Source organism: Haliotis rubra, unplaced genomic scaffold, assembly GCF_003918875.1.
Source record: "Haliotis rubra isolate DU_JTF1 unplaced genomic scaffold, ASM391887v1 Scf442, whole genome shotgun sequence".
Classification (NCBI taxonomy): domain Eukaryota; kingdom Metazoa; phylum Mollusca; class Gastropoda; order Lepetellida; family Haliotidae; genus Haliotis; species Haliotis rubra.
Genome location: NW_025767127.1, coordinates 119,296 through 141,078, shown reverse-complemented (window position 1 = coordinate 141,078; position 21,783 = coordinate 119,296). Strand labels below are relative to the sequence as shown.

The 21,783-nt window shown below is 39.7% G+C and overlaps 1 protein-coding gene across 2 annotated transcripts; it reads right to left on the bottom strand.

Annotated features, from left to right (window-relative positions):
* Window positions 1-70: 70 nt before the first annotated feature.
* Window positions 71-20,740, bottom strand: LOC124289473 (zeta-sarcoglycan-like). 2 transcript variants are annotated; one of them, XM_046726094.1, is made up of 7 exons: window positions 20,587-20,740; window positions 12,277-12,456; window positions 10,600-10,789; window positions 6,410-6,529; window positions 5,916-5,982; window positions 1,909-2,032; window positions 71-801 (listed from the first exon to the last, which is right to left on the bottom strand). In XM_046726094.1, the coding sequence occupies exons 2-7, from the start codon at window positions 12,445-12,447 to the stop codon at window positions 622-624; spliced, it is 852 nt and encodes a 283-aa protein (XP_046582050.1). In that variant the 5' UTR covers window positions 12,448-12,456; window positions 20,587-20,740; the 3' UTR covers window positions 71-621. The 2 variants fall into 2 exon arrangements, with proteins under 2 accessions (XP_046582050.1, XP_046582051.1); XM_046726095.1 differs by lacking the exon at window positions 20,587-20,740 and adding an exon at window positions 14,303-14,324.
* Window positions 20,741-21,783: the final 1,043 nt, after the last annotated feature.

The following is a 21,783-nucleotide window of genomic DNA, read 5'->3' as shown; positions in this document are numbered from 1 at the left end:
CCTGCCGTATCGTGCATATTTTTTAACCGTGCATACGCTGATACGGCCCTTATCTGGAGCCCTGAAAATGTGTTTGTATCTTAAGTCACACAGGCTTTAAGGAATATATAGGAGCTTTATCTTCTAATAATTAGAGTTATTATAAACCCACTGAAGAACAACCAAGGCATTGATACCTCCAGAGTGTCCACCATGAAGTCTCCTATAGAGTATCAAGTTCCTGCTGGATTCACCCTCTCAGTGATGCCAACTCATACCAACAGGGCAGGATCATAGTGCACTGCACATGACAGGAAGTTGATTTGGAAACCTGGGAGTTTCGTAAACACTGTCAATCATTCCTACAAATCTGAGTAAATGAGCTGCATAGTGGATGGAGAACAGACAGCTCACAAACTGCCTTTGTTTTACTCATAAGGCACTCTTAATAGACACCATTATCAAGAAAATATTTCACGACTATAAGAGTTCTGCCGATCATATGCACCCATCTCCAAAGAGTCTTTGCATACATCTGAATGTCTTGTTCCAGAATTTCCTTCTGCACTCTTCACTCTGTTAATAGTTCCATACAGAGTGTTACCATGGTTACCAAGTCTTGTAACCTGGCAATCATGTCTGCTATCTCTTGGATTTACATATATCTCCTGTTGCCCGGCAGTCCCCGCTGGGTGCGGCCAGGAAGATGCGCCCGCTGGGACACATGCACAGCTGGTGCACCCCAGGGTATTCACGCCCTGTGCCCGTGGGTCTACTCAACTTCAGGTTCTTCAGGAAGATGTCTGCGGAGTCAAGCAGGATCTGCAGGAGGGAGATGGTGTGATGCAACATGTCAACATGGTGTGGTAGTCTTAAGATATTTAAAGATACAGGTGGGAAGATACAAATAAATAGACGAAATTCTTTTCAAAACAGAGGCAGCCAATGCTTGGATGTGCAGGTGACATAAAAAACAGGCTCTAGGCCACATCATGGATCGATGACATTCCATTTTTAAAACAAGAAGACAAAGTCATCAATATCCCCCGCAATGGCAAAATACTCTTCATGATTATGTCTACGAGTTATGATTATGTCAAATATTTAGGTGTGTACATAGAAGAGTGGAAGGAGAGTATTGAAAGGTTTTTAAAGTTCTGCTCCAGAAAGGAGCACTATCACCAATTTCAGTCTATGTCAAACTTGTTGCCATGGAAATGCCAAAAATATTATATTCAGAAATCCAAAACTACCAAAAAGGAACCAGTACACCACCAGACCAATCTATGTGTCAAGTTTGGTGAAGAAATAGTGAATGGTTTTAGAGTTCAGCTCCGGAAAAGTGCACTACCACCAATTTCAGGCTATGTCAAACTTGTTGCCATGGAAAAAGCCAAAATGTTTTATTCAGAATTCCAAAACTACCAAAAGGCACCAGTTCACCACCAGATCTATCTATGTGCCAAGTTTGGTGAAGAAATAGTGAACGGTTTTAGAGTTCTGCTCCGGAAAAGACAAATGTGCACGGACGGACACTCGCACGCACGGACGGAGTCCATTTTAATACCCCCCGCAAAACACGTTGAGGGGGATAAAAAATATATTGTTTTTATTTTGGTTAAGGGACACAAAGTCATATGCATGACATTAGCTGTTTCTGTACTCTGGAGGAAAAATGTAGTTGCAAAGTTTTAAATCAACGCCTTTGACTTTGATCTTCCTCTTCCACATACACAAAATGAATGTACACAAGGCAGCTGAATGAGTTACCTGCACCTTGTAGATTCATTCAAAATTTTAAAAAATAAGAATTCACACAACCAGAAATATGATTCCGGGTACTCTGTGTTTTAACCTTATTTTGCAACCATTAGCAGCTTAATTGTTCTGTCTCTTGACCATTTTGTGTGAATGGAGCCAAATACTCACAGAGCCATATTTACTGTGCAGCCTGATGTCATCAGCTGTGTTGATATCGATGTTGCCGGCTGGTGCATGCAGGAACACGCCCCCTGGTGCTGACAGCTTCACGGCACTGCTCTCGGACTCCACCCTAAGGAAGGGAGATAACCCATGTCAAATATATCACAGCAGACAAATGTTAAACTGTGGAACAGGAAGCGACTTATAAAAGAACATGGACAACATCCCAGGCTAGCTATTCTCGAAACATTTGTAGCCCTACAAACTTCTTAATCCAATTCTTAACACATTGGCTGCAATCAAAGTTAAGAATTCTTAGGGCTATGAACGTTTCGAGAATAAGGGCCCAGTTCCAGCATTATTGAACATATAGTATAATGAATGTTAATTCTCTCAGACGTGATGACCTCCATGGTCTAATAGGTTTCTGCCTTGAGAGCACAAGGTTGGGGTTCGAATCTGGTTGTGTCATAACAAATGCATACATGGCCATGTAAGTGGGCTAGTCTTGAACATGTAACATCTGTTATATTTGGGATTACACTTTCTTAGTAAAGTACAAATTCTACTACTTTTTGAGTTAAGCCCCATCCGGGATTCGAACTCACACAAAGTCAGGCGCCTAACCCGCTCAGCTACCAAGACTTCCAGAATTTCCTTCTGAGCTGAGCTGAGCGGGTTAGGCGTCTGACTTTGTGTGCTGGCGATTAGGTGCCTGACTCTGAGGGTGTGAGTTCGAATCCCGGATGGGGCTCAACTCAAAAAGTAGTAGAATTTTTACTTTACTTAGAAAGTGTAATCCCAAATATAACATACGTTACATTTGACCACTTTCTAAATGGCAATGGGTAATCATAGTCTTGAAGAAACCCCATTTGAGAAGCCTCATTATATCTGTACACGATGGAGTAGCCTAGTGGCTGGACACATTCACTCACTCATCCAGTAGAAGCCACATCTATGTCACAAAGAAGATGATTGTTCACAAATTAGGACCAACTTTGCCTTTAGAAAACATCGAGACAAACTTCCTTTAATAGTTGCAGCTTTTGTTTTTGATTGCATCATTTACATCATCAGACCGCCTCCGTGGTGTAGTGGTTAGAGCATCCGCCCGGAGAGCGGAAGGTCGTGGGTTCGATCCCCGACTGCGTCATACCAAAAGACGTTAAAATATGGTACTTGTTGGTACCTGCCTGGCTCTCGGCATTAATGGGTACAACAAGGACTGGTCGGCTCAGAGTCAGTATCATGTGTCTGAGTGGGGTATTCATGCTTCACTGCGGCATGGTATCACAGTGGGCTAGCACTATAAAACCAGCTTCAGTCTCGGCTAGTACAAGCAGCCGCACTTACACATACACACGCATGCACGTCGTCATATGAGCGAAATATTCTCAAGTACGACGTTAAACCCAATTCCACCACCACCACCACCCATATTCCACCAATATTCCACCGATACCACAGCAGGTGGATACCAGAAATGGTCTTCACACATTGTCCCCATTTTGGGAACCAAACCTGCACCTTAAGGTTGACAAACAAACACTTTAAACACTTTTTAAACACATAATTCAAAGTAATTATTGAAGGTCTCACCAGTGTTGTCAGGACATTCTACATGTGAGATGCCTAAAAATTCCAGTTCTATTTAATGCTTATTACCCAAGTTGTTTTTACAAAATAATATTGCACAAACTATCCTGTTGAGTATCTTTTTAGAAGTAGATTAGAAAAATTATGACAAAACAAATTAATTTATCAACTCAATGTGTGATGAAAGCATATTGCCACTTATAACACAATGTTTCTGGGCTATTTCTTGCCCCTGCCATCCATATACTCGTCTTATATGTAATGTTATGATTCTTAAAGACTCAAAGAGCACAGTTATTTCACTTAACTTCAACATGAAAAAGAAATAAAAACAACAAAGTGTTGATATCAATTATTGCATTAAAAGAAGGGCAGGGTGTCAAATATAAAGGGCAGGGTGCTGCGCTCTGCTAAAAATGCCTGGGGGAAACACTATCGTCTAACAACTGGGGTATTTGGCTTTCATGCACACACATAGAGACAGGCACATACACGCGTAACGTAGCATACATGCTTTCTTCCACGAACATGACTAAATGATATTTGGGTTCAGGATTAGCCCACCCCCTGTGAAAATCCTTCCTACAGGACCACCTGCATCACGTTAGGCTGTAGTCACACATCCATGCAACAGGAGCAGTGTTCAAATACTTGTTATACCCAGTTTCCCCACTTCTTCTACAGTCCGTTTGAGTCAGAAACGGACCGATGAATTGCAAATTTTATCATTGTACAAAATTGCCACATAAATATTAATATTGCACATGTTTATCATTTACTAACAGCTTTTTTATATTTGAAAATTTTCCGGACTCCACCGAAAAAGTTGTTTAAGAAACTATCATCATTGAAAACGCAAAAAGTTGTTATATGTCGTGGCGGGGTGAAACCACAGAAACGGAACAGCCCCCTATCTCGTCGTGCATGGGATACACATGCCTGATGACTCCACCAAAAAAGTTGTTTAAGAAACTATCATCATTGAAAACGCAAAAGTTGTTATCTGTCGTGGCGGGGTGAAACCGCAGAAACGGAACAGCCAGTCATGGCTGGGGACATCTCAAAATCTATTCCGGGAGACCTGTCGTTCCTCGTCCGTTGTGACCCTTAATTTTTATGTTACTGTCAACTTTGTAGAGAGGTTCACCTTTATGGATTTTTATGATCTCATATAGCTGAGGCTTCGTTGCCTTTGAAGGCCGTGCGATCTGAAATTTGTCGGGCCATGATATCATATCACCTTTTCGACTGTTCGATGTCGGGGCTTTACTGTCGGGGTCCTGCACGCTGTGGTATGGGGCATTGTCCATTACGATAAAAGACTTCTCTGGTAGAGCTTGTACCAACTTGTTTTTAACCCAAGCGAAGAAAACCGCACCATTCATCTCGGAATGGTAGTCTCTGTTATCTGTGGACTTTGCCCTGAATACCAAATTAAGCAGCCTGGGAGAAAGCCTTTGCTGGAGCAACCAGCATGGAGAATGATTAGTCTCTCTCCTTTCCCTAGAGGCAGCTTTCTACGTGACCCCTTATCAACCCCATCTGGTACCCACTGACTGCTGGCGGTGTCGCGAGGCGATGACCCAGGTCGTCCAAATTACACTGGCTTGAACCCTTCCTCGGCGCTTCTTCTATATAACCCTGAAAAATTATTTCTCAAGCGAGGCGATATCAGAGGCGTTCACAGAGTACTGACCTATTCTCCCCGAAATTTTCTTATAGCGATACCGAAGAGTGTAAAATTAAGCCAGAGTGTGTACTTTGATACTCTGAGGTTGTGTTCTTTACTTCAAATGCTTTTTAAAATTTTCAGCGACATGTATTTGTTTTCAGAATAGAGCTTGTTGATAGACTGCCTTACAAGGTTCTTTTGAAAGTTGTCCAAATGTTTTAATTTGTGTGATTTTGACCGCGACCCTACCTGCTTAGCCCATCACCCTCACAATGTTTGTGTTCCAGAACATTTGTCAGTACCCTTGCTGATACTCCTAAAGCTTTTGCTGCCCGGCTACGGAATTTATTAATAGCATAAAATGGTTTGCCCTTTCGGCTTCAGCATGGAAAAAATCGTTACACTTTAATCATCAACTGTTTCCGTCAGCATTCAACTTCATTTTTCATCAGGCATGTGTATCCCATGCACGCGGCGAGATAGTGGCTGTTCCGTTTCTCTTGGTTTCACCCCCCACGACATATAACAACTTTTTGCGTTTTCAATGATGATAGTTTCTTAAACAACTTTTTCGGTGGAGTCCGGAAAATTTTCAAATATAAGAAAGCTGTTGGGTATTAGTAAATGATAAACATGTGCAATATTTATATTTATGTGGCAATTTTGTACAATGATAAAATTTGCAATTCATCGGTCCGTTTCTGACTCCAACGGACTGTACCAGGACTGACTATGAACTCACACGAGAGATTCTGATTGTGGTCCCCGCAATGATGGCGTCTCCACGGATCCATCAAAAGTAGCCTTCCCTGGAACAGGAAGATGGTAAATCACAATTATAGTCTGTTTCGCTCAAAATCGGACCGATTAATTGCAATCTAACTCGAAAAAGTACTAAACATATAATACTCAATGAAACACTTGTTAATCAAAACATCAGACCAACTCTGTGATTTTTTTGCTGAATTTATGTCCTAAAAATAAAAAAGTTTTTTAAAATATTTACACAGTTCACTGTTTGATACAAGGGGGGAGTGCAAAGAAAGGGACAGCCAGGTGTGCGAGAAAGGATGGAAACAGCACAGCACAGGTAAATGAATCGATAACTTTGACGGCACTTGTGCATGTGCTACACGTACACCTGGCTGTAGTAAATGTCTGGGACCTGCGTCACTAACCGGCAAGATGATGCATCATGTAACTACAAAATACTCTTCAAAAGGATGTAAAACCCACCAGAGCATACGACCTCATCTACACCGAAGATGATTTCATCTTTATCGACCAATAAGCGTGAGGCACCATTGTTGTCCTTGATTTCGAAACTGTCACATTTGACTGTCGCCTTGTTTTTCTCTGAAACATTACCAGATGCAAGCGATAAGCAATTACAGCAACACTGTCCCCCTGTCATCTACACATGACATGCTGTGTGATGTTTGTCATCTACACATGACACGCTGTGTGGTGTTTGTCCTCTACACATGACATGCTGTGTGATGTTTGTCCTCTACACATGACATGCTGTGTGATGTTTGTCATCTACACATGACACGCTGTGTGGTGTTTGTCCTCTACACATGACATACTGTGTGGTGTTTGTCATCTACACATGACATGCTGTGTGATGTTTGTCATCTAAACATGACACGCTGTGTGGTGTTTGTCCTCTACACATGACATGCTGTGTGATGTTTGTCCTCTACACATGACACGCTGTGTGGTGTTTGTCATCTACATATGACATGCTGTGTGATGTTTGTCCTCTACACATGACATGCTGTGTAGTGTTTGTCATCTACACATGACATGCTGTGTGATGTTTGTCCTCTACACATGACATGCTGTGTGATGTTTGTCCTCTACACATGACATGCTGTGTGATGTTTGTCCTCTACACATGACAGCGCTGTGTGATGTTTGTCCTCTACACATGACATGCTGTGTGATGTTTGTCATCTACACATGACATGCTGTGTGATGTTTGTCCTCTACACATGACATGCTGTGTGATGTTTGTCCTCTACACATAACATGCTGTGTGATGTTTGTCCTCTACACATGACACGCTGTGTGATGTTTGTCATCTACACATGACATGCTGTGTGATGTTTGTCCTCTACACATGACATGCTGTGTGATGTTTGTCATCTACACATGACATGCTGTGTGATGTTTGTCCTCTACACATAACATGCTGTGTGATGTTTGTCCTCTACACATGACACGCTGTGTGTGTTTGTCCTCTACATATGACATGCTGTGTGATGTTTGTCCTCTACACATGACATGCTGTGTGATGTTTGTCCTCTACACATGACATGCTGTGTGATGTTTGTCCTCTACACATGACACGCTGTGTGGTGTTTGTCATCTACACATGACACACTGTGTGATGTTTGTCCTCTATCTATAACATGCTGTGTGATGTTTGTCCTCTGCACATGACATGCTGTCTCATGTTCTGTCCTCTATGACATGCTGTGTCATGTTCTGTCCTCTATGACATGCTGTCTAATGTTCTGTCCTCTACAACATGCTGTATAATGTTCTGTCCTCTATGACATGCTGTCTAATGTTCTGTCCTCTATGACATGCTGTGTCATGTTCTGTCCTCTATGACATGCTGTGTCATGTTCTGTCCTCTATGACATGCTGTCTAATGTTCTGTCCTCTATGACATGCTGTCTAATGTTCTGTCCTCTATGACATGCTGTCTAATGTTCTGTCCTCTATGACATGCTGTGTCATGTTCTGTCCCCTATCTATGACATGCTGTGTCATGTTCTGTCCTCTATGACATGCTGTGTCATGTTCTGTCCTCTATGACATGCTGTGTCATGTACTGTCCTCTATGACATGCTGTCTAATGTTCTGTCCTCTATGACATGCTGTCTAATGTTCTGTCCTCTATGACATGCTGTGTCATGTTCTGTCATCTATGACATGCTGTGTCATGTACTGTCCTCTATGACATGCTGTCTAATATTCTGTCCTCTATGACATGCTGTGTCATGTACTGTCCTCTATGACATGCTGTCTAATGTTCTGTCCTCTATGACATGCTGTGTCATGTCCTGTCCTCTATGACATGCTGTCTAATGTTCTGTCCTCTATGACATGCTGTGTCATGTACTGTCCTCTATGACATGCTGTCTAATGTTCTGTCCTCTATGACATGCTGTGTCATGTTCTGTCCTCTATGACATGCTGTGTCATGTTCTGTCCTCTACAACATGCTGTGTGATGTTCTGTCCTCTATGACATGCTGTGTCATGTACTGTCCTCTATGACATGCTGTCTAATGTTCTGTCCTCTATGACATGGTGTGTCATGTACTGTCCTCTATGACATGCTGTCTAATGTTCTGTCCTCTATGACATGCTGTGTCATGTTCTGTCCTCTATGACATGCTGTGTCAAGTACTGTCCTCTATGACATGCTGTGTCATGTTCTGTCCTCTATGACATGCTGTGTCATGTTCTGTCCTCTATGACATGCTGTGTCAAGTACTGTCCTCTATGACATGCTGTGTCATGTACTGTCCTCTATGACATGCTGTGTCATGTTCTGTCCTCTATGACATGCTGTGTCAAGTACTGTCCTCTATGACATGCTGTGTCATGTACTGTCCTCTATGACATGCTGTGTCATGTACTGTCCTCTATGACATGCTGTCTAATGTTCTGTCCTCTATGACATGGTGTGTCATGTACTGTCCTCTATGACATGCTGTGTCATGTTCTGTCCTCTATGACATGCTGTGTCATGTTCTGTCCTCTATGACATGCTGTGTCATGTTCTGTCCTCTATGACATGCTGTGTCATGTACTGTCCTCTATGACATGCTGTCTAATGTTCTGTCCTCTATGACATGCTGTGTCATGTACTGTCCTCTATGACATGCTGTGTCATGTTCTGTCCTCTATGACATGCTGTGTCATGTCCTGTCCTCTATGACATGCTGTCTAATGTTCTGTCCTCTATGACATGCTGTGTCATGTTCTGTCCTCTATGACATGCTGTCTAATGTTCTGTCCTCTATGACATGCTGTGTCATGTTCTGTCCTCTATGACATGCTGTGTCATGTTCTGTCCTCTACAACATGCTGTGTGATGTTCTGTCCTCTACAACATGCTGTGTGATGTTCTGTCCTCTATGACATGCTGTGTAATGTTCTGTCCTCTATGACATGCTGTCTAATGTTCTGTCCTCTATGACATGGTGTGTCATGTACTGTCCTCTATGACATGCTGTCTAATGTTCTGTCCTCTATGACATGCTGTGTCAAGTACTGTCCTCTATGACATGCTGTGTCATGTACTGTCCTCTATGACATGCTGTGTCATGTTCTGTCCTCTATGACATGCTGTGTCATGTACTGTCCTCTATGACATGCTGTCTAATGTTCTGTCCTCTATGACATGCTGTGTCATGTACTGTCCTCTATGACATTCTGTCTAATGTTCTGTCCTCTATGACATGCTGTGTCAAGTACTGTCCTCTATGACATGCTGTGTCATGTACTGTCCTCTATGACATGCTGTGTCATGTTCTGTCCTCTATGACATGCTGTGTCAAGTACTGTCCTCTATGACATGCTGTGTCATGTACTGTCCTCTATGACATGCTGTGTCATGTACTGTCCTCTATGACATGCTGTCTAATGTTCTGTCCTCTATGACATGCTGTGTCATGTACTGTCCTCTATGACATGCTGTCTAATGTTCTGTCCTCTATGACATGCTGTGTCATGTTCTGTCCTCTATGACATGCTGTGTCATGTTCTGTCCTCTATGACATGCTGTGTCATGTTCTGTCCTCTATGACATGCTGTCTAATGTTCTGTCCTCTATGACATGCTGTGTCAAGTACTGTCCTCTATGACATGCTGTGTCATGTACTGTCCTCTATGACATGCTGTGTCATGTTCTGTCCTCTATGACATGCTGTGTCAAGTACTGTCCTCTATGACATGCTGTGTCATGTACTGTCCTCTATGACATGCTGTGTCATGTACTGTCCTCTATGACATGCTGTCTAATGTTCTGTCCTCTATGACATGGTGTGTCATGTACTGTCCTCTATGACATGCTGTCTAATGTTCTGTCCTCTATGACATGCTGTGTCATGTTCTGTCCTCTATGACATGCTGTGTCAAGTACTGTCCTCTATGACATGCTGTGTCATGTTCTGTCCTCTATGACATGCTGTCTAATGTTCTGTCCTCTATGACATGCTGTCTAATGTTCTGTCCTCTATGACATGGTGTGTCATGTACTGTCCTCTATGACATGCTGTCTAATGTTCTGTCCTCTATCTATGACATGCTGTGTAATGTTCTGTCCTCTATGACATGCTGTCTCATTTTCCGTCCTCTATCTATGACATGCTGTGTAACGTCCTCTATGTTCTCAATCCTCACCCAGACTGAAGCTAGCGGTTTCCTTGTTGTTCTCGTCTCTCGCCTGTATGTGCACATCTCGGGCCGCCTCAATAAACAGGGGCTCGTTTTCCTTGGACACAATGTCCTCGACGTACCGGGACTTGACAAACTCAGCTTCACCTGCGACCTTCACCCCTGATGGAGTTATCTTTAGCTGTCCCATACCATCCTGCCACAATACATACAACTGTGCAGACTTTGAAATGAACAGATTGTTTTCAGCTTTTTTAATTTTGAATTCTTCAGTGCACAAATCACTGACCATCTATTAGGCAACTGACAACATTGGGCAAAATCTCATCATATATACTTAAGACTAAATATAGCTTGTGTCAGCTGAACACAAATTGATAAGGAGAGTGATATGTCTTCAACAAATCCTGACTGATCTCACACGAATGATATCATACCTTCGTGATTATATTGTACACCTATGCATATTTTGCAACAAAAATGATTTTGCCTACTTATGAGCAGTCAAGAGCGTCATTGAATTGCTTTTGCTGAATCAACAGGGGACAGCTAATGATTCAGGCTTGTTGCAAGGTATTAATAATACTGGTAATCTGATCGTGGTATCAAAACGGTGACTTGGTGCGATCTGAATGTCAGTTCAAATGCAGTTTTGCCAAAACCGTTGCAAACAATATCGAATGAAACATTGTACAAAGATGCTGAAAAATTCACTCTAAACAGAAGCCCAGACACACAGTTGACGTTTATTATAATAAAGTAGTTTAATAAAACAAATAAATTGCATTCTTCAGATTTGTTGACATGATTTCAAGGGTGACATGCTCACAGTGGGCCAAGTGTTGCGGCATAGTGGGAAAATACTCAGTGTGGGCATGCACTGTGTGCTCAAGTCTCTACAAGCCTTTTTGTTGAAAGAGGTGTGCACTATAATCAAGAGATTATTGTGTTTCAAAACGAATATAGTTCAAAATATACTCAACAGCTATGGATCACCTAACATATATCAATATATCAATATTATTAAATAAATATTGGATAATACTAGGGCTGTAACGAATACACTATGTGGCGAATATGATACGTATCATGAATATTAGCTAACGAATACGAATAATTATTCACGAATACAATATTGTAGTTAGTGCACAATATGGAACGCCCATGTTGAGAGTTTTGATTTGTCACAGCAATAACCAGTGATCTCATGACACTCAAATTTGGTATGTAATAGTTATAGTCGACAGTACCACGTGCAGTCTTGGCAAACTAACATGACTTGCTAAACTTGGGCTACCACAATGCTAGTACATATTCAATCCTTGCATATCTCACTTTCCAAAAGTACACAAGGGTTCAAGTAAAACATGCCCCCTTCAAAAAATCGTAAATATTCGTTAATATTCGGTTCTGGTGACCACGAATAACAAATTGAATTCATGAAGGGCTACAGTTCGATTCACCGAATATGCGAGTGAATCGTTAAAGCCTTAGATAATACTGTGTTTCATGATGAATAAGGACCATTTTCACTGTTTTTGGTCATCATTATTGTGCACATACTGTATTAATAGTAATTACCTGGCCTGTGTAATCTCATAAATGAAATATTAAGGTAAAACAAAACATTTTCGTTTGTAATTTTTTTTTCACAATAGTTAACATCACGTATGTTTTACTTACAATGGAGAAGTTCATGACTCTGAGGATCCAGATGGTGAGAGCCAGGTTCATGATCATCACCACCATGAGGAAGAGGATGAAGGCGTACAGACACCGCTTCCGCCAACCATAAATTCCCACAGGCTGCGACACCGGGGTGTACTCCGCAGTAGTCGACCTTCCGCACCCCATATCGCCTCGCTGGAACAATGACAGCATGGATGGATAGTCAGATGCATAATTATAGTAATGACTGCCCAGAAAATTACATTTTTTCAAAACATTTGATCAAACAGGATCACAAAGCAATATGGTATAAACACGATAAACAGTCTCATTTATTAACCATTATTGACATAATTCTTTCTATCAGTTTACTGTGGCATATACCTTCTAGAGACATACTTCACTGGTCCCTTTATAATGACACTTCATATCTAATATAAGTGAGTGAGTGAGTTTAGTTTTACGCCACACTCAGCAATATTCCAGCTATATGGCGGCGGTCTGTAAATAATCGAGTCTGGACCAGACAATCCAGTGATCAACAGAATGAGCATCGACCTGCGCAATTGGGAACCGATGACATGTGTCAACAAAGTCAGCGAACCTGACCACCCGATCCCGTTAGTTGCCTCTTACGACAAGCATGGGTTACTGAAGATCAATATTCTAACCCGGACCTTCACGGGTACATCTAATATAAAAACAAAAGGTAGTTATATCTCCTTCACACTTTTGTAAATGGTTGCTGTTAAATAAATATGTAATCAAGAGCACTACCTTCTGGACAATAGAAATAATTTAGTTAACAATACAGTAAACTATGGTTACATGAAACTCAAAGAGCTACTAATTTTAGTTAATTAAAACCTTAAAGTTGGGTACACAAAGTATGTGATCTAGGTGCGTTGTTTGACTTCTAAGCATGGTGTGTTGGAACAGGTTAGATCGCTCACTTTGTGTGCCATACTCTGAACGCATGGGTTCAAATCCCAGATGGGACGGACCCAAAAAACTACTATAATTTGTACTAAACATAGAAATGGTAATGCCAATATATTAATGTTATAAGAAACAACAACACTTTATTATAACCATCGTTCTTGATAAGCATGTTTCCTGTTAATATAAATTATGGTGTCCGAACTTTCCAAAATCTCAGGACATCCCTTTAAGTATCATGTTCTTCAAATTCTCGTATTCTCCATGATCATAATCTTGTTCCTATTCTTAATTGAATCATTCAAATCAACAGGATATTCCTAATTTCAAATCATTATTCAATTTTTTACAGTTAGTTTCTGTTATTTCATAACACATTTTATTACCTTAGGCCCATGGCAGGAGAAATACTGTCCCCAACTTAATGTAAATGATGATTGAGTATTACCCTGAATAAGAAAACACTTAAAAATCATCATGATCATTGCTTGATAATACTATTCCCCATACACCCGATCTGATATCTGGATCTCATGCGTGTTGTGCACAAATACAGAATTTATGACAAGAAATCTTTTATAGAAATTCAACCAGAATTCTTAATACCACATGGCTCCAATACAAGATGGAAGCAATTCTCTACATGTATGCAATATCCATAACCGTTGTAATTACATTAAATAAAGAGGCACAGTCATGAGTTTACCACAGGCAATTTCCTGCGCCCTGGCAATAGCTCTGCTGATTCGTACTGCATGACCTGCTGGCAGCCATCTTGGCTGATCACAACACCACAAAGGCTGTTGTAGCCACATCATTCATGTATTATTCTTGACATCCACAGAATAAATCAGTGTTGCAGCAGGTAGATATGTCAAATTGCAAAAGGTTAAAAATATATTACAAAAAGTCTAAAAAACCAATGCAACCTAAATAATCGGAAAAGCTGAGGCACTTAATGCATGTTTAAAAAAAACATGAATCATCTTGATGATAACATCTGGAATCAGTTTGTTTTGTGTACATTTTTTGTTTGTGTACATTCTGGTTGAAAAACGCTATGAGAGTCTTACTGTTATCAGCAGTTGAATATAAATAGTACCTGTGTACATCTGTCTGTGAAATGACTGTGGCACAAAATACCAATGGAATTTTTCCCATCTCATTTGATTTCCATGGTCCTTGACACAGCATCCAAGCAAGTATATCCTGACAAATACCGTTTTCCAAACAACATCATTCATGCACATGTGTCTTTTACTGTTGCCACAATTAGGCTCACATAACACACAGCCTAGTAGACGCAATGCATAGAATGTGTGTAGTTGTGCAGAGAGTAGCACTGGCTGTAGGATATTACACTAATGCTTAGCCTCTGAATATATATAACTTCAATAGAAACAAGCAAGTAAATGTAAATTGAAAAGGAGCTCCAGGAGACGGGAACCAGACCTGTTGAAAATCTAGAAAGCTTCATTTAGAGCTCTATCATTACATCAAGGGTTGCCAAGAAGGGAAAATATGTTTGAGTGGCAAACTAGCTGCAGGTATGCTAGTTCCATGTCTACAGTTACAAGGTATACCAACGTCTTTCAAACACACACTGACATTCATGACAATTAGCGGTTTGCCACATGTCACAGTGATATTAACAACCCAAAGTAATTACTCCTCCTAATTACCTGAATCTGCAACTAAGTAACACTTGCGATATTGTCAGTGCATCCCAAGTGACCTTTGTAACATGTAACCCTATGTATTATGCATGAAAAAAAAGTTGTTATCATGCATTCAAATGCTATGTATTGGAGTCACCATGCAGGGTTAATTAACAATTAACACCAAAACGTTAATTATAAGCTGTTTAATTTGATCATGTTGATTGACGTGTTTCATACAGTAAACTTGATGTCTCTATCATGATACTTTGAAAAGCCTTTGATCCACTTTATGATGACAGCTATATTCCTTCACAAGGCTTTCAGCTTTACAAGCCTTTCATAAGCCATATGGTTTTCTTTAGACTAATGACTAGTGTGTGAAATGAACATATTTTATAGAAAAAAAGCTCAAAGTAAAAAAAATAAAATAAAATGAAAAGAGCCCCTGAGACTGAAAATCTAGACTTGCCATATTTTCTAGACTTGTGTGGGCTTTCTTGAATATATTCGCTGCAGGGTCTGTATGACAGACTAGGTTTTCTAGACTAACAACTAGTCTCTGAAATGAACATATTTTACAGAAAAAAGCTCATATTAAAAAAAATAAAACATAATGAAAAGGAGCCCTGAGACTTTCTTCATTTTTTAGAGACCCTGAAGCTGTGGAAATCCAGACTTGCCACATTTTCTAGACTTGCTTGGGCTTTCTTGGATATATTTGCTGCAGGCAGTTCCTCCTGGATTCCTGGATTCCGTGATTTCGCGGTTGCAGAATAAATTGTGGAAAATACCTTTTCATGCAGAAAAACTCCTGGAGCCAGCTGTACCTTGAATGTCATGAAGCTCTAATCTAAAACATTTACAGCTTTGTGCCTAAGAATTAAAGTTTGAAATTCTTTAAAATATTGTTGTTTTTTCATGTATATAAAGGCAGAATCTTTTGCAGAATTTTGAAAAATGGGATGCACGCAGAATTTACTTAAATTTACTGGGGAATTCTTAAAAATTTGCCGTGGAATCCAGGAGGGACTGTACAGGGTCTGTATGAGAGAATAGGTTTTCAGTTTGTTTTGTATACATTTTTTTTTAGTTTCCTTAAACCTATTATTAAATGAGAATTTTTTGAAAATAGCAATCTACAGTCAGAAGGCTTAGTTTGTTGTTTTCTAACATCAGATCGTAACTCTGTCAGCCATATTAGAAACACCACAACTGGTGTCATTCATACTAGAATTGTTGGTTCAGAGGGGATGTCAAAAGGCCATGACACTTTAAAGCAGGGGTACATAGATTGTCGCCAAGTTGTTGATTGTTGTTTAGCTTTGTTTTTTTATGTGTGTGTGTGTGTGTGAGAGAGAGAGAGAGTGAGAGTGTGTGTGCATGTGTGTGGCCATGTGTTTGTATTCTTTGTGCCCATGTGTATATGTCTGTACGTGTGTCCATGTGTATGTATGTTTATCTGTTATTCTCAGCATTTCCACATCTTGCAGTTATTAGCTTAGTTTGACAATCTGTGTTTTCCAAATAAACCTCATAGTTCACTACATGGCATGCTGTCAACTCTCCTACATCACTTTAATGGCTGTTTATTTGATTTCAGCAATGCGCTACATCAACTGCAAATATATCTCAAGGAAATAACCCTTCTCTTTTGACAACAAAGTATTACATTTCCAAGCTCAGAAACATATCCAACATTCTTGTCAACAGAATCAAAAAGATGTTCACAAAAAGATTCTGAAAGAGGCTTTTGAATTTACCCAGGCTGCTATAAACTTGCAGGCAACTGTGGAAGCTGCGGAAACTCCAAGTTAAGGTTGACGCAGCATTTCATCACCAGTCAACGTGTGAACACCAGCGCAAGTGCCAGTCATTCCACAATCGTTAAAACGGCATAATGGCTGCCTGGCAAGAAGGGCACAGGGCCATCTGTCAACATGGCTCTAACTAGAGGTACAAAAAAGGGTTGTGTGATCTATCTGCGGCAGGATCACACAGCTCTGAGTAAACTTGGGCCACGTGGCAACGGGAGTCATGACAAATGGAATGTCGCCATGGCAGCAGATCTAAGAACTGGGGTACTTGTATACATACCAACGTGTAGGTCTTGATCATGTCAATGTATAAACAATTGATGTCCTCATTTGGTTTGTTCTTCATTTAGCAGACGCTGATATATCCATTGAAAAAATATTAAAATATCTCAAAAGTAATGTTATGAATGTCTCATACAAAAAGACATTATTTCATGTTTCTGGTTTTTAATAACGTTTAATTAATGTTTTATCAATAAATGTCAGCATAAATAAATTGCTATTTGCATTTGCCATTAGTACCAATGTATTTTTGTTGCCTGTCCCTTCCTTGACGGATTAGAAAAATATAACAATATCATACAAATTTAAAGAACTTAATAAATGAACATATAAATTCCATTATCAAATGTATTCTGTCAACTACAAACTTATCAAAACATGAACAGAGTCTTCGTAGAATTAAATACGCTCGACTCGTAAATTTACCTGTTCATTATGAACCACAGGGGTGGAAATAACCCATTGCCCGACGCCCGAGTCCAGTGTTTTTTTCTTCGGGCAAGCAAATTTGTATATCACACTGTACCTATGTCCAGTTGATATTCCAATGTTAATTATGTTGTTTATTTAAAAATCAAGAAGAAAACGTCCAGTATAGTGGAAAAATTATCAGGGCAAGTGATTTTACATGTGCCACTGTACCGGAGTACACTAGCAATTTTAAAGTTATTTCCACCCCTGAACCATTGTAAAACTCCTGTACTTTATACCGACTTAGTATTTATCTGTTTCCTCCTGAACTACTGGAGCCAAGCAATTAATTTCAAAATAAAGACCATTGAGGACCAAGCTAATAAGTTGGCAACCAGTGACACATTGTATGTGCAGATCCTATTTTATTGCATACCAAGGCCCTATTAAAAAGTAAATGTTATGGTTCTGACAAAAAGTTCTGACTAATCTCAAAATGAGGTTGGATAGTTAGGGATTCTATTTTCTGTTTTATACAATTCATAGCATGTAAAGTATCCTGTTTTGTCAATGAATTACAAAGGGAAACAGCAGTTACAAATGGAAGTCTGTGTAGATTTTAACTTAAACCAAAGAGACAATCACAAAACTTCTTATATATTTTACCTAATATACCAGTTCTCAAAATAAGTAATCCAATATGAATCATGTGAAAAGCATATTGCTGTATACCGTTAATACCATGCAGTCCTATTGCATATGTTAAATCACATCCCATTGGCAGAACTTTTATTTAGAGTTTTTGTACAAACAGGGGATTTTGGAATAACAAGCGATAGACTAGTCTGTCGTACAGACCCTGAAGCAAATATATCCAAGAAAGCCCACGCAAGTCTAGAAAATGTGGCAAGTCTAGATTTCCACAGCTTCAGGAAAATGAAGAAAGTCCCTGGGCTCCTTTTTATTGTATTTACAATTTTAATTTAAGAACTTTTATTTTCTGAAAAAATATGTTCATTTCAGAGAATAGCTGTTAATCTAGCGATAGACCTAATGACAACTGGATAATATTAATATTTTCCTGTTTTCTTTGCTTTTAAACATTCCAATTTAACTTTTTTGTTACTGACCTCCAGACATATATATACGTTGATATCATCATAATCAAAATCTTCCTGTCACATTTTCCTGTTATAGGTTGTTTATTATAACATGAACATTTGTATATTTGTGGCTTATTTTATAGTAGTGAACCAACTCAATCTTGTTACAAAAATATCCTTCACCAAATGTTCATTATTTACTGTTCCTTGTAGGCTCACACAACTACTACACTGCCCGATATACAACAAAATCAGATCAACGCTTTTAGAAACATGTATAGCCAACTGTGATAGTTTTAACGATCTTAATGATTTACAGAAAATGTGGTTTATTCTCTCCAGCCCATCTGTGATGTATGTGTGTGCCCAAACCTGCAATATTCTATTACAAAAACAAAAGAGTGTTTAATATGGTTCTTAGTTTTAGTATGTTTGTAAATATCTTTGTATTATTCTCTTACTGCATTATATCATGTATTTTATCTTGTTTTAATAGTCTCTCGTAATCCTGAATGGGTGGCTCACACGTTTATGTATTTTATGTGTCTTGTATTCTATGTATATAATAATGTGAGGTGAGACTTAAATAAAATATCTATCTCACAACCCCCACCCCCACAACAAACACACACTTTCTGTATTCTGTAAATAGTACTATCACTGTCTAAACTAATTACATAACATATGCTGCCTGCCACACAACTTGTTACAATCTATAAATACCTTTCTTAACAAGAGTCTGTAAACTCCTGACAGTGCCCCTGGAAATCACTCTCCATACAGCCTTGCTCTGCTGCACCAGGGTTGGCAAATTACCTTCAGAATTTCACAGTTACAAATGATCTTGGTTGCATTTTTTAAAACTTTGTTCACAGGAATAATATGGACTGGAACTTTCCTGTGAAATGTAATATAAATCTACAACTTGCAAATTCTAAGTTGTCCACCACCACTATAAACTTGGGTAATGTGTTGTTAGCCAAACTGCAGGCTAACGCTTAGTCTCTGAAAATATTTAATTTTGACAGAAACAATTAACTCCAATTAGAAAATTATTAAAAAGTAACCCCAATGTGAGTGTACCAAATGAAAATTTAGACTTTCTTTATTGATTTTGCAAGCATAAATATTTTCTTTCAGGAACTCTGAGATAGCCTCATAAAGGTACTCCCATGTTGTTGAATGTCTTAACACTAGCCTAACAATTAGTCTCTGAATATATATATAATCTTAATAAAATGAATAATTCTATTTACAATGAAACAAAGCACCAGTGCCATGGGAGAATGGGCTGGGTAGAAGAGAAAATAATGTGGTTCAGGGACTGTGAGACAGACTAGTCTGATGGTCAATTCAAACACTACACTAAATATTCACCTGCTTGCAAACATTCACCAAGATTCATCTGTGGTACATCAGAAATCCACACAGACTGAGAACAAAAGGTTTGTCATAAAATGTCATTTTGGAAGCTCAGGATGTTCTGACACAGGGGGTCTGTGAAGTCATTACCAGTACCACAAACCTAAACACTAACACCTGCATGAAGTGATGGGGAGTTTGGAGGAGGGGGGTGAGTTGATGGGGGCGGGGCGATGGTCAAGACGCCCTGATTCCTCCAACGCCCTAGGGCACCTTTCATCTCGGCACAGTGTTGGGCGTGAGATGGTTTGAGAATGAACAGAGCCGACATGTGTTCTGCCTTGCTCCTCACCAAGAACATAGCTGCAACTTTCTTTCAACTCCAACGTTCATTCTTAACCAATATCTCATCCTTCCTTCTAATTGCGTAGTGTGTTGGAGATAGCCTAGAATTACATCCAACCCTAAACTTCATAAAGAAACAAATTGCGTTCTGTGTGATAAGGCCTACCATCAAAATATCCCTCGTGCTACCTCCACCTTCCCTTCAAACGCTCACCACAGCAATATATAACATAGCAGGAATATCTGCCAAGAAGCGAAAAGGTCACGAAAATCTTGAAACCATAAAAGTTTAGCACCGAAGTCTTTAGTTCCAAATACACCTCATAACGAGATTGAACGTCCCCTAAGGTATGGTATCTCTATATTCCATCAACACACACAAAAGGGAGGTAGATTCAGGGCACTAACCTGTGCTGTCTAGCTACTCCGGCAAGTTGGTATCACGGCATCCATGTTCCCAAGCTGGTATCTGTAAACACTCTCTCTCCTCTCGCCTCTCTGTGCTCCCCCTCCCGTCTCAGATGCTGCGAGCGGAGGAATGGTGCGAGCGGTCAGCACAAGGCGTTCGTAACACGATCATGACGATGCCAGGTTTTGACAGATGAAAGCAGGTTACTCACGGGTACGCAACTGACGCTTAATTTCGAAAGAGCACAGTTTTATAATAAACATTTTTTTTTTTATAAAAAAAACTTAAAAGGTCCTTACCATGATATACGATATAGGTACACCGTAGGTGAGACATAATTATTAATTAAATTCCTGCCGCAAAAGCAGATCTTGTACTTGAAAAAACAGCTGGGTGAAGATAATTACCCGAACTTGTCTGTCGCACAGTCCCTGAACCGCATTATTTCCCGTTCTGCCCAGCCCTTTCTACAATGCTAAAGCCCTAAATGAACAAGTCTACATTCTGAAATCTCCCTTGTCACTAGGGATCCTTTTCAAATTAAATGGAATTATTTGTTGTTGTTTTTCTATCAATATTATACATATTCAGAGACTAAGCGTTTCTCTATACCCGAACCGAAGGTGCAATCAGCATGCAAGGTGTATAAATATATTCAATATCTTTGATTCAAAACATGGATATTGAGACACAAACAGATTTGAAATCATATATGGATTTAACACGAAATATATTTCCAAAATGTCGTGGTAAGGCGTGTATCACTTCGTTTCCATGTCGAACAAAGGCGCCAAATTAACTCAGCGATCGCCTCGTAATATAGATGGCCGAAGTGTATCTTCAGTCGTGTGTGAGTATGGTTTTACGTCGCTTTTAGCAATGTTTCAGCAAAATCACGGCGAGGGACACCAGAAATTGGCTTCACACAATGTATCAATGTGGGGAATCGAACCCGGGTTTCTTCAAAGTAACAAGCGAACGCTTTAACGACAAGGCTTCCCCAAGGCACTCTTTCTCTTGCAGATCTGTTGGTCTTCACAGTTTTGGTGTTTAACTTTAATCCCTTCCCGGTGTTCTGTGCAGGCACGACAAACACTATAATAACATCTAGTCTCTCACATGAACATATTTTACATTAAAAAAAACGGTTCCTAAAATATAATTATAAAATATAATGAAAAGGAGCCCAGCGATTT

What these genes read in the sequence shown, in the direction of transcription:
- LOC124289473 (XM_046726094.1), bottom strand. Translation starts at nt 12,447, where the DNA reads ATGGGGTGCGGAAGGTCGACTACTGCGGAGTACACCCCGGTGTCGCAG. An exon ending in GAGTCATGAACTTCTCCATT is followed by an intron (nt 10,790 to 12,276) that starts GTAAGTAAAACA and finishes GTATTGTGGCAG; the next exon opens with GATGGTATGGGACAGCTAAA. An exon ending in AACCGCTAGCTTCAGTCTGG is followed by an intron (nt 6,530 to 10,599) that starts GTGAGGATTGAG and finishes GTAATGTTTCAG; the next exon opens with AGAAAAACAAGGCGACAGTC.